Genomic DNA, 13,088 nt, shown 5'->3' with positions numbered 1-13,088 from the left:
CTCTTTCCTTAACGCCTGTTTGATCTGTCGCGTGCCCAGGGAAGAGGCTTTGCTCGCTGCTAGCGCCTGTCGCCTTGCGCTAAACGCTGGCTTCAGACGAGACGCTCGGTCCTGCAGCTCCTGGCGCGGACGGACCTGTGGGAGATGGCAGTGGCTTGATGCTGAGGGACCCGCTGCCCTGCAGAAGGGAGCTGAGCCCACGGTCACAGCCTGGTTTCCCCAAACAGGTCAGCCTGTTGCTTTTCCAGAGCCTTGTTCAGCATTTTGGAGTCAGCCCTGCCCTGCCCGGGGGCTGGGAGAGACGCGGCCGTCCTGGGGATGCTCCCCTGGGAAGGCTGAGCCTCCTTCCCCGTGCGCTCAGGGCTCTCAGAGCATCCCGTGCATCTGCTACTGCGGATCTCGGAGCCTGAATTTCAGCCTTTCCAGCAGCTTTTCCTGGGCACCCCTGCATCAATTTCTTTCCCTGGTTTTGAGCCTCAAGATTGACTCTTAGGCTGAGAACAAGTCCTTCTCTCTCCTTGCGAGCTTCTCCTCCAAAGCAAATCTTCCGAGTCTCTCTTCTGAAGGCAGAGCGCTCGTCAGGCGCAGTCCCAGGCCGGCACGCTGCCGAGTCTTTACCTTCTCTAACCTGTCCTTTCCCACAAGGAGAACCGTTTTCTCTTCTCTCCTGCCTCTGCGGGCGATGCACGTGGTCCACGCCGTGGCTGCGGGAGTTGTTCCGGGTTTCTCTTACGCTCAAGCCGGTGGCATCGACTCCTCTGCTTTGGGAAGGAGTTGCGTTGGAGCCCGGTAACGCTCCTGTGCTCCCTCTGCCTTCCCTGCTCGGCCCCAGAGCTGGAAGCCCCGGGGTAGGCGATGCCAGCAGGTCACAGGAGGGGTTGGTTTGATGTCCCTTGCGCGCAGTGCCCCGGACAAGACGTTTCGTTCTGTCTTTCAGGATATCCTACTGCACGGCAGACAAGATCCACGATAAAGTGTTTGCCTACATTGCCCAGAACCAGCTCAATGAGAACCTGGAGTGCCATGCCTTCCTCTGTACCAAACGGAAAATGGTCAGTCCAGAGGAAGAAATGGGGATGTGGCTGTAGGAGGAGGAAGCAGAGAGGGGCTGCGCCGGGGAGATAACAGCTCGGCCCCTAGTTAGAGCGAGGGGGGGGCCCTGCCCCAGCAAACGGCCGTGGGAGAGCACCCACCCTCCTGCCGCCATCGCCGCCTGCCCGCAGGTCGGTAATCCTGGCCGTCGCTGCCGAGCGGGCGTACCTGCGGGCTGGATTCAGCCCGTCGTCTTGGTAGGTAAAAGCCTTTCTGCCCCAAGGTCTGGGGCGGGGGTGAGAACCTGACCCTGCTCCGGCACCTGAAACCCGTTGCCGTGCTGTGGTCCCCGCTGCTGGGACTCTTCCCTGCTCAGCATCCGCTTCCCCGGGCTGCCGGAGCCGGCGTGAGCCTGGCGTGCGGAGAGGCTTTGGCAGGCGGGGAGGTCTCCGGGGAGGCTGGCAGCGAGGTGCCCGGCAGCAGCCTGGTTGATGGGAGGCGTTTAGCCAGCGGTTCTGGGCTCGCCGCCCTGGCTTCCTTCCATTTCTTGCCGTAGAAGCTCCTTGTCCAATTTTTAGCGGCATCTTTGTAGACGGGGCCGTGTCCTCCCCGCGGGAGCGGTGCAGGAGATCCCGCTGCGTGCTGAGGATGGGGCTGGGAGCAGAGACCTGTGCATAGAAAACGATCTCTGGCTCTTGCTTTGAACCCACTCGTGGGATTTTTTTTTTTTTTTTCCTGCTGATTCAGCACATCAGGATGGGCAGGGACCGCGGGCAGGGTGAGGGAGAGAAGTGGGTCACTGGGCACCGGCTGCAAGTGGGGCAAGGAGAGCCCTGGGCTCTCTCCAGCGGAGCCAGAGCTGGGGCTGAGCCCCCTCCCCACGGCAGGATGGGGCTTTAGGGGAGAGGAAAGGCAGGGCAGATCCCTCTGCCTCCAAAAATCCTTCCCCTGCGCCTGTTGCAGGGCCAGAGCGGAGAACAGGATCTCCCAAATCCTCAGGGAAACAAACCTGAGAGCCGTTCCCACCCGGCGCATCCCGGCGTGGTGATTCCTGGGTCCTTACGAGCATCCCTGTGCCCGGAACGCGGCCACCGCAGCTCTGTTAATATTCTGCATTTCTCCCAACTCGTATTATTTTTTTTCCGGGGAGAGAATAATGGAAGCTACAAGTTGTCTCTCGTGCGCTCCCATCCTTGCACGGCGAAGATAAGCCTCGCTCTGCAAATTAAAATTTAAATCTCTCCAGTGCTAAAAGAATTATCTCAGTGGTACATCAGCTCAGCGCGTCTCCCTCCAAATAAAGTTCTCCAAGGCCTTTTTGTGGCAAAAACTAGAAATATTTTTTTTTTTTTTTCCCCCTTGTCTATAAAACACACGAACGTCACGGTGGTACGGTGACGTCCTGCTCCCAGACCAGGGACCGTCCCTGCCCCAGGGCAGGGTCCCTGAATGTACGCACAGCAACCAGTCACGGGCATATAATTAGTCCGTATTTTTAGTTCATGGGTAATTCTCGACGGTGGCTGGGTCTATTAAACTTGATTCAGATGTGACAGCTTAAATTGTAAACAGCTGTGAGGAGTTTCATACTTAATTACCATATTTAAGTTTTCGCCATAAAGCGTTTGCACTTCCATCAAAGATGTAAATAGCTCCGACATTCAAACGAGCTCTCCTGCTTTCTGAGCCTTAATTGGCACCGAGAGGTTTGCCGAGTCCTCCCGCCCAGGAGCGCCTGGCTTTTGGGGGACGCCTCCGCTCCGTTCGCGCTCCCCTCCCCGTAGCTCCATCCTCTTGGCTACCAGGGGCTGCGGGTTACGGACCCGGATCCGGGTTTGTTTAGTTTGCAACTTCGTAAAAAAAAAAAACAAAAAACAAAAAAAAAAAACCAAAAAAAAACCAAAACCTTGAGGCTCCTGCAGCGTGCCAGCCTTGCAGAGTGTTACTCCTTATCTCCTTGCACTTAAACTGCTCGTGAGCTCTGCCGTCTCCTAATGAAACTGGCATTTATGTCTCTACTCACACATCTCCAGCAGCTCGGGCTGTTGATGGTGGTGGGGTTTGGTTTGTTTTTTTTTTTTAATGCTTGCTCAAGCTCTCGGCTTGGGGAGAAGCGGAGGGACTGAAGGGGAAGGGGTCCCTGCTCCAGCCCTGGCTGTTGGTCCAAGCCAGCCAGACCCCGGCTTAGCTCGGGGGAGCCAGGGGAAGACCCTGGGGTCTCATCCTGCCTCTAAGATTGCTCCCCCCTTGGAGTGAGCTGCGGATTCGTGGCGGTTTACATTTACACTGCTGTTCTCAGAGCATCCCTGTGCGCGCGGTTGTGCGCGGTGCCGGGGAGGGATGGACGGACCGCGGCTCTGCGCGTCCCTCCCCAGCGCTGGCGTGGTCCAGGGCTCGGCCGGGGCGCTGAGTCCCTTGGAGATGTTGGTCCTTCGGATGGGGAGCTGCAAGGACGAGCCCGGGGCCGTGCAGCACGGGCGTTTGTTCAGCTCACGCTTAGGGCGTGGGGTGCAGGAAGAGCTGCGCGTGCATCAGCGCAACGGCTGCGACAGCCACGTCCCTGCCTCCTCCGTCTTCCCGTCACGCCTAAAGACGTGTCCACGACGAGCTGCGCGTCCTACGCGGAGCAAGTCTCTGCTTCCAGCAATATTTGATTACCCCGGCCAGGCGGGGAGCGTGCGGAGGACTGGTTGGATCCAGGTTAACGTGAATCCGCAAAGCAAAACCCCTAAATGATTTAAATCTACGCCAGGACCTGTCGATTAACGTCCTGCCTCACCGTTGTCTCTCCAGGCGCAAGCGGTCACCCTCACCGTAGCCCAGGCCTTCAAAATCGCGTTCGAGTTCTGGCAAGCTGCGAAGGAAGGTGAGGTTTCTTTTTCCCTTTTCCCGCTCTTCACGTGAAAGTTCAAGGCATGACTTCGGGCTTTTTTCCAGCTTTCAAGTGCTTTTTTTTCCTTTGCCCACCAAAATTTCCAGGCTGCCGCTAAGGCTGGCCCAACCTCTGGCGTGATTTAAGGCATCGTCCAGGTTTCTCTCGACAGCTTTGTGAATCCAGCCAAATTTTGGCTGCGCTCCTTTCTTGCGGGCTGCGTGTGAAGGACCCGGCGCTCGTCTGTGGTACCTCGGAGCCCTGCCGCTCTCGGGAGTTTTGCTTTCACCTTCCACAAGATTATAAAACGCACCCAGAGCCTGGGCTTTGCGGGCAGAGGAGACCTGGTGGCCCATCCTAGCCGTCCCCCTTGTCCCTCCTCCCTAAAAGCTTGCGGGGAAGCGCTCTGCAGGCGGTGACGGAGTCTCCTTTTGCAGAGAAGGAGAAGCGGGAAAGGTCCATCTTGGAAGGAGAAGGGACGAGCAGCCCCGGCTCGGAAGCCCCCGCCCACCCCGACGCACGTAAGTCACCGAGAGCAGAGCTTCGCTTCGGGGATGGGGATCGGCTCGAGGTCCGCGGGGTTTTCCCTGAACAGGGCAGGTTCCTGGGAGGGCTTTGAAGACCAGCGAGGAGACGTTGCCCTCGGCAGAGCGCTTGGGACGCGGCAGTCACCTGCTGAGTCCCTCCCTCTCCCCCCCCTTAAATATCTCGTGCAGCCCCTCGTACGCAGCTGCTGCCGCCCCAAATCTGTTTACTTCTGACCCAGGCAAATTGGCCGTAATGTCCTTATGAGCTTAGAATGGACCCCCAGGTCCCAAGTTTGATTTCGGGTTTGTCTCGGACCCGAAACACTTGCCATTCCGTCGGCTGACAGAGATGGACATCCAGGCACCGCTCTGCCTCCGGCTCCCCTAGGGAAGGAGAGGGGCCCAAAAATAAAACAATGAAATAGTAAACCCCCTCGTAATTCAGTGCCTGGCCGTGGGTCCTGTGCTGCCTCTGAAACGCAAGACGCGTAGCCAGGGAGAAGCGGGACAAAAGGCTAATCTCTCTTCCCTGCTGGCCACGGAGATAAGAGGATTTGGCACGGAGGAAAATAGCATCAAACTGGGTTTCCTTCCAGCCTGGCACATCTCGTTTCTTCACATGGAGGTCCAGGACCGGAGGAATCCGTCACAAACTGTGGCACATCGGGGCCCGGGGCTGCCACGGGTGTAGGAACGGGCTCCGGCATCTGCCTGGGGGATGCTCCGCAGTTGGGGTGCTCCTGCATGGCCCTTACTGCAGGGTGAGCCCCCCAAGCTGCAAACGGCTCTTCACCCAGCGCAGGATTTGCCCTCTGTCCTATAAAATAATGATGCGTCTCTGTAAGATGCTGAATCGATGCCGTGGGCTGAGCTGAGGACATCGCCCCGGGGTCTGTTCCCACCATGGGGTTGGGATGTCGTCCTGGGGTTGGGAATGTTGTCCTGGGGTTGGGACGATGTCCTGGGGTTGGGATGTCGTCCTGGGGTTGGGACGATGTCCTGGGGTTGGGATGTCGTCCTGGGGTTGGGATGTCGTCCTGGGGTTGGGACGATGTCCTGGGGTTGGGATGTCGTCCTGGGGTTGGGACAATGTCCTGGGGTTGGGACGATGTCCTGGGGTTGGGACGATGTCCTGGGGTTGGGATGTCGTCCTGGGGTTGGGAATGTTGTCCTGGGGTTGGGATGCCTCAGCTTTTGCCTGGGGCTGATCCTGACTCATCCTGAGCACAAGCGGGTACCCGGGAGCATCCGCTGATGGCGGCTGGAGGGACAAGCAGGCAGATCCTCCCCTGCGTCCCTGGCGAGGGGATCTCAGGTGCCTGATCTGAGCATCACGAATTACTCAGGCCGAAACCACATCCCCAGCTGGGGTGAATGCGGCTCCCTCCTCCGTGCTAAAATTTGGGGCCAATCCTGAAGGAATTCGGTGCACCCCTTGGATCCCCCTCCTGAGGGGAAGCAATTACTGCAAAAAGGCTTGGTTTCGCGCCGTCTCTGTTTCCCCCTCCCCTGCCTCATTCCTTCTCCGCTCTGTTCACAGCAGCAGCCACAGGGAACTTGCTGGATTTAGAAGATCCTGCCAAATCGCCCCAGACCAGCAGCGCAGACTCCCCGCACTTGGATAACAGCGTGTTCGGACCCAGCTCCTCCGTAAATAACAACGTGGTGTGGGTAAGCGTGTGCCCGGGGCACGGCCGCGTCCGCCGAGCCGGGGCAGGGAGCGATGTCACCTCTGTTTCATGTGCTCCGGGTCCCATCGCGGGGCTTTTTCTTGGCTAAACCCCCCCGTCCCCGGGAGCTCTGGGGCGGCCGAGCCGTTCGCGCGGGGTTTCAGAGATGCCCAAGCGAGCCGGGTTGCGGTGTCCTGCTCAAAATGATCGATTAGCGTTCGAGTGCCTACTGCCCTTTTTTTTTTGGCTCTGTAAATGAACGAAAGAGATTGCGAGCCGCTCTGAGAAACGCCGCTGTCAGATAATTGAATATTACTTATTCTCGAGCAGCATTTCTCAGTGGTTTGTCACTTAATTGAGAGACCACGTAACCGCTCTGTTCAGGGGAAAAAAATCATTATGTTGATGGCTTTTGTTTACTGTTCACTAAACCCAGGTTATATTTATGTTCATTATTACTCTTCTTTTTCCTTCCTCCTTCTTTGCGGCTGTATCGGGCTTGTGTGGGCACGGATGGCTTCTCTAAAACGTCCTCAGTCATCTGGCGTAATTGTTTCGTGGACGCTCATAGAAAAATAACGACCCAGCCGCTGTGTCGGGGTGTGCAGCCATCAGGGAGCCTCCCCCACGCCCCGCTGCTCCATCGCCGAGCGGGCTGGGGCTGATCTTTGAAGCCCCTCGTGACCTGGGACCTCGTCCCCGCCACGTGCCCTCTCTGGAAACACGCCGTCCGCGGAATTTTGGAGAATTGAATGATAAAGGCTTTTGCCTGGAGCCTGTTTCTTGAGTCTGCCAGGTCTGAGCCTGATGCTTTTCAGGTTAAACCTGAAGATCAACTCGAAGTCATGTCAAAGCCTGGAGGCTTATCAGCGGTCTCCAATCCCTCCCTTCTTTACCTATGACATATAATACATGTAATACTTTACATATTACATTAAGTCTGTAAGCGCATCACCAGATTTTTGGGACCAGTCAAGTCCGTCCATAGCAAAGCCCTCGCACAGAGCCCGTCTTCCCGCACGGGAAACCTTTTTCCCCCCAAGCAACTTGAACGCTTTCTCTGGGAAACCTTAAGAGCACGTCAGAGAGAAAGGATCCCAGAGATGCTTCCCAGCGGCGCAGGTTCCCCCTGTGTGCTGATGCAGAGTTGTTTTCCGGGTTCCTGATCCAGAAGAGCCCCAAGAGTTGCCCAGAGCATCTTGCCGAGCTCTGTCCGGGTCCCTCCTCTTAGCAGGAACCCGCAGCGTGTGCCGGTCTCGTGGCAGGAGCTGGAAGAGCCGAGGGCTGCGGTTACGCTCGGAGGAGGATGTGGCCCAGCTCCTGGGCCAAATCCAGCCCACACAGGCAGTAGGGCAGAATTATTCTGGTTTGGAGATGGTGGGAAAGGGCCAAGCTCCAGCCCTGTCCCTGGGCTGCGAGGGGAGCACGGCATCCCCGACCCCAGCCCCGGGATCGCTCCGAGGGAGCCTGGACCACCCGGAGTTACGCCTTTTACCCCTGGGCTTGTGCAGAGAGTGAGCTAATACCTGCCCAAGGAGGCAGATTTCCTAGAGGGGCGTTGCTTTAGGCACTCAGAAGTCGATATATATATATATATATATATATATATATATATATATGTATATTTTCTTTGTCTGCCGTGCTCAAGTGCAGAGCCGGATCTCTAAATACACTTTTGTGCATTCTCTTAGCAACTACTTCTCTCTCTTTTTCTCTCTTTAACAAAGGAAATGGATGACGGTCTCGACGAGGCATTTTCAAGGTAATTCTAATAACTCCCTTTACAAGTTCACGCCACCGCGGACCAGCCCCGGAGACTTGACTAGTGACTGGCTTTTAATAATGCTTCTAATCTAATCAGCCACCGTGATCTGACCTAGGCGGCTGCCCCATCGGTGCCTCAGCTGTTAATTGAAAGATAGGCTTTGAGGCTGGCTGATAAGCCAAATATTTTGACAACCTTTTAAGGATGGAGAGAGGCTGTATGTGATAGGGAATTTAATTCCCCAAGCACTTGGCGTGTTCGCTCCTGCTTGCCGGGGTGGTTTGAGGCTGCCTGTTTCCAGTCCCCGTGCTAGCTGCAGTGATGCTGGTCCCAGTTTCTGGTACGGGGGACTTTACCCTTCCTTGCCCCTCCACAAGGTTTAGACCAACCCTGGGACCTCATTCCCATCTGTCCCCGAACCAACCGCGACGGCCGAGGGCAGCGTCCCCGCGCCACCGGTCGCTGTTGCAGCGCGGTTGCATCGGGGCGACTCTGATGCGCCAATTTTGAATTCGTGCACCCGAGCACGTTCAGGCGTCGCGGCCATGGCTTCATTTGGCTTAGTCCGCTTTCCAGTCCAAATTAACAGCTTCCCTGCACATGCACGCCGAGCAATCCAGCAATGTTAAACAAATCCATCTTCTTTGAGGTGGGTTTTCCTGCCTGTCCTCACGCAGCAGACCCCTGCGGGGCGATGAGGACGCTTTAGTGTACGCGGGTCCCGTCCTCCAGATCAATGCACGAAGCCAGCAGGGAAGCGTGAGCTGCGGAGGCCCCGATTTGGGCAAAGAGCTGCCCTGGGTGCAGGTGCCACAGGCAGCAGAGAGCTGCCGGGCCGTCTCCTCCAGCTGGGAGGTGTCGAAAGAGGGAGCGGGGCGGGAGCGGGGCTGAGTCCAGCGCCGTCACCTCCCCGAGAGCCGCTCGCCTCCCCCGGAGCTTGCAGCGGTGCAAAAAGCTGCGTGCTCAGCCCTAAGGAAACAGCCCTTCACGTCTTGCTTGAATGATTTGATCTTTGAGGTCCCTTCCAACCCCAACCGTTCTACGATTCTATGATTTACGGCTTCCACTTCCGTGGCAGCCCTGTCCCAAGTCGTGTTCGATAAAGGGGCTGCTCGAATTGATGTCTTCGTGTCATCTATTTTCCTCACCTCTGTTCCTCACCCTGCTTAATTAAGCAGATGTTGTTGGTTGTGGTCTTTTGTTTTGCATTGCTGGATGCCGAGCTGTCGCATCACCCTTGGCCTTCTGGTGACTCAGTATTCGGACTGCTCATCCACCGAGGCGGACGCTTCGGAAAGCGTTCCTGACGCAACATCACCGCTGGCCGTTTTTCTTCTTTATTAAAAAAACCACGCGTGCGGCTAGTTTAATCGGAGGCTTATTCGGTGCCGTGCCGCTGCTGGATGAAAGGCCAAATATTTGAGTTAACCTTTGGCCCTGGGCAAACTGACGCTGCGGTGTTACATTTTCACAGAGGTCTTTGCTTACACCACAACGAACTGGGGCTTGTTAGGTTTTGCGAAACATCTGGGATGTGCCGAGATGAAGAGCTCTTAAAACTGATCCTGTGGGCTATTAAACGTCATCTGAGTCTTCTCGTGCCTTAACCCAAAGAGTTAAACGCTTGGGCCGGGGAGCGCGGCGGGCAGGGAGCTCCGTACCGCACGCGTTGCGTGTCCAGACACACCGCCGTGAAAACTGAGTCATTGCAATGAGGCTGCTCCTTCAGTCGGCGGAGCCTTTACGCTGAGATAAGATCCCCGCTAACGAGCAACAGCTCGGGGGAGGAAAACGGCAAGGTTCTGCCAGACCATTAATATACAGGATGTCCAGCCTGCAAATTCCCTGGATGCCTGGAGGGGAGACGTTAGGATAAACCAGCAGCAACGCTGCAACGAACTGGAGAGCGGCGCAAACATTAACGTGCCAGCTCTCCCCTTACTGAATTATTTCATTCCGTCGGAGGGTTTTGAAATGTGGAACTGCAGCTACGGTTACATCAAACAGCCAGGCTATAAACTGCCCGGATTTGTGTTCTTACTTTCTGTTTTTCTCCCTTCTTAGACTGGCTCAGTCAAGAACAAACCCGCACGTCCTCGACACGGGACTGACGGCTCAAGACATCCAGAGTACGGAAACGCTCTCACCTGTAGACTGGAACAAAATAGATTCCAACACAGGCGAGAAAGATGATCTGTTCATGTTTTGAGGTCAAATGCATCTAACAGCTGACAAGAGAATAACCACTAAAAGTCTATGGACTGAATCATGCTGTTCCGGGTGCTGTACGCAAGGGACTCTTCTGAGGGCTCTTCACCGAGTCAGATGATATTACAGCACAGCTTAGACCAAAGCTTTAGAGATCTAATGCAGATTTTTGTACCTTGCTTTTATCTAAACCACGAGACGCTCTTGAACATATTTATTCATAGCCGTTACAGTTTACATATATTATTGGAAGGCGTGTAGAGCATCTAGAGCGTTAGGTGGCAATATACCGTGGAAGAACCTTCAGCAGTGCCTGTTCCTCTCTGAAAAAAGACTATGCAACACCAAAGTCTCTCTGTAAATACTTTTCTAGACAAAGGTCTGCAGATGCAAATGCAATTGCAAGCACAACTGTTACTAATCCACTGTTTCTCGAACAACACGTCACCTGCCTAGGCGGAGGGGAGGAGATTTGCAGCAGCTGCTAACAGTGTTAAAATCCAAAAGGTAGCAGAGATCTTGCTTTTGTTGTGAATGTCCGTGATATTCTCACAGTTGTCAATCACCCCTACGTGTTCTGGCTGCTGCTTCACCAGCTTCGTATGGGAATTGACGCTTCTTTTTCTTTTTTTTTTTTTTTTAACCCAAAGACTCTATGAAGTTTTGCACTTTAAAAACTTGAACTGAAAGCAATGGTCCGAATTCTCAAGGTAAGCAGTGCCTGTAACTTCTCTTCAGAAGCTATTTACCCAAAAAAAAAAAAAAAAAACCCAAACCAAAAAAAAACCCCAACCCCAACCTGGCAATGCTGCAGGTCTCTTTCGAACCTGACTACCCACGTGCACCGTTTCTGATGGTGACTCGAAATACCGAGGCTCCGTTGCACCGTTGGCTTTAACAGCAAAACCATGGGGGGAGTAACGCTTTGGTTTGCAAAAGCGTGTTGAACGTTGCAGGTTGGGTGAACCCGGTAGCGCGATAGATCTGTTGTTCTTAGCTCTGCTAAGTGGATTTGGCCGTGCGTGGCTTTTTACTGGCTCAAAACCGTTTGGTTGTTGCTCACTCAATAGACTCAAACGGAATTGGATTAAGCAAGACCAATACCTGGATGTTCAATTAGCGAGAGGTGCCCCTTCCAGCAGCACTCCCATCCTCTTCCCGCCCCCCGTCCCCGACAGCCGCGTCTCCCGTGAGGCTTGGGAACCTGCCTTCGTCTGCTCCTGGAATTGGAAATAAGTAATGGAGGTATAAAGCTTCTGCTAATTAAAAGATTAAGTTTAATGATCCTAAATAGTCGCACTGACAGTTTGCAGTGTTTGTGGCCTTATGCGAAGTATACTAATCTGTTTTATAGATTTGTAACTTGGTTTTGAAACACTAATTCGTTCCCCAGATAGCTCTTTATAACTCTCTTAAAACTGCTTGCAGGAGGGAAAAAAAAAAAAAGAAAAACCTCTTTGTCAGCCATAAGAATTTATTAGGAAACAGCTGAGTGACTCTAACTTAGATTTGATTTTTTTTTTTCCTCTAAGTGTTATTGTGATAAGGTATCGAGAACTTGTGAAGCTGACTCATCATGTCTCTTAATAAAATATATGCTCGGTTCATCCTGCAAAATTGTGTTTAAAGCAATTTTACATCTTGAAACTACTGTGCCCATGACTGACTTGATCTTATGTGTAGCATCAGTCTCTCGCGATTGAAGGAATTATTCAAAGTTTGTCCGTGCTACGGAGGCACACGGTAGAGACGTGAACCTATGGCGTAAGCAACGCTAAAACCGTGCAGAAGTGGTTGTGGCAAGCGCCTTGTCCCGACCCCGGGGAGTCGTGATCTTCCTAGGAAAATTTCTCTGTACATCCATCTTTCTCCTTTTCTAGAGACTCTAGGAGTGTATACTGAAATGCACAATACTATATATGTATATAGTTTTTTAAGAAAACCTTATGCTGTAAAGAATATCTGTACTGAGGAAAATAAAAGTTCTACCATTTTTTTGGAGCCTCTGTGCTGGGTGACTTTATTTTTACCGCGGTCTTTTTAATGTATAGAAGCCTTTGTATTTCTAACCGGTTGAATTCTCCGTCTCGATGCATAGCAGCAAGCGATCGGAAACATCCACGGGAGGTTTCTGTCCGTTCAGGGCCATCCAGGTGGAAAAAGGGCTGCGGTTGGACACTAATCCGCGGTGCTGCCTCCAGGAAATGCTTACGGGGCAGGATGCGGCCACGTGGGATGCACAGAGGGATGCGGAACGGCCGCTTTCCCTCCTCTGCTGGGCTGGGAGGTGACGGGCTCAGCAAACCGGTCCCTGCCCGATCCCCTGCATCGCTGAATCAGCCTCCAGGTCAGGGCGTGACAGCGGGTGACAAGAGGGACGTCGGTGCTTCGGGCTCTTCTGCGCGTAAACGTGGCGCTGGTAACATCAAACCCCAAAATCTCTTAATCGATAGAGTTTCTGAATCACTGTGCAAAGCGCATCTCCCTTGGGGGGAGTTAAATTTGTAGAGCTGCTTTTTAAATAAAACCAGCCCAGAGAGCCCGGCAGCGCCCCGTGTGCTCGGCCTCCCCCCGCAATTCCTGCCTTTGCTGGCCGCGAGGTCGGAGCGACTAATCGCGCCGCTAACGCTGATCTGGGAAGCAGGCAGAGAAATTCATTTGGGGATGCTGACAAACAGATTTAACCTGCGAGTAGCACCGCGCTCCCTTTGGGGTATCGGAGCTCGGCTGCGCGCAGAGCAAAGGGACTTTGCAGAGATGCATCTCTTCCTGCAGTGATAGACTAACAAAAAAAAAAATTTTTTTTCAATAGAAGTTTATTTTTCTGTTTAAACTACCTGTTCCAGGGTGAGGAGATGTCCCAGATTAGGAGCACTGAGTACCGGCAGTCCGCGTCTTCGTGCGTAAGTGATGGCGATGCTGAGTGTGTTGGGTTTGCGTGGCAAGGTTTTGGTGGGGGGGGGCTACAGGGGTGGCTTCTGTGAGAAGCTGCTAGAAGCTCCCCCTGTGTCTGA

General features: G+C 54.0%; 1 protein-coding gene across 9 annotated transcripts in view; it reads left to right on the top strand.

Moving 5' to 3' along the window:
- LDLRAP1 (low density lipoprotein receptor adaptor protein 1) overlaps positions 1–11,691 on the top strand; it is a 42,882-nt gene extending 31,191 nt beyond the window's left edge. For 4 of the 9 annotated variants that reach the window (XM_054802187.1, XM_054802188.1, XM_054802189.1 and 1 more), the window contains 5 exons: positions 3,826–3,898; positions 4,342–4,425; positions 5,972–6,102; positions 7,829–7,863; positions 9,931–11,691. In XM_054802187.1, the coding sequence (XP_054658162.1) occupies positions 3,826–3,898; positions 4,342–4,425; positions 5,972–6,102; positions 7,829–7,863; positions 9,931–10,075 (468 nt within the window). In that variant the 3' untranslated portion in view covers positions 10,076–11,691. Of the gene's footprint in view, positions 1–937; positions 1,053–3,825; positions 3,899–4,341; positions 4,426–5,971; positions 6,103–7,828; positions 7,864–9,930 lie in introns of all 9 variants that reach the window. The other 5 variants (XM_054802192.1, XM_054802190.1, XR_008573961.1 and 2 more) reach the window with 4 other exon arrangements.
- Positions 11,692–13,088: the final 1,397 nt, after the last annotated feature.

This window comes from Grus americana, chromosome 23 (genome assembly GCF_028858705.1).
Source record: "Grus americana isolate bGruAme1 chromosome 23, bGruAme1.mat, whole genome shotgun sequence".
In the NCBI taxonomy this organism is placed as follows: Eukaryota; Metazoa; Chordata; class Aves; order Gruiformes; family Gruidae; genus Grus; species Grus americana.
Note: the sequence above shows the minus strand (reverse complement) of the source record. Positions and strands in the feature narration are given on the sequence as shown.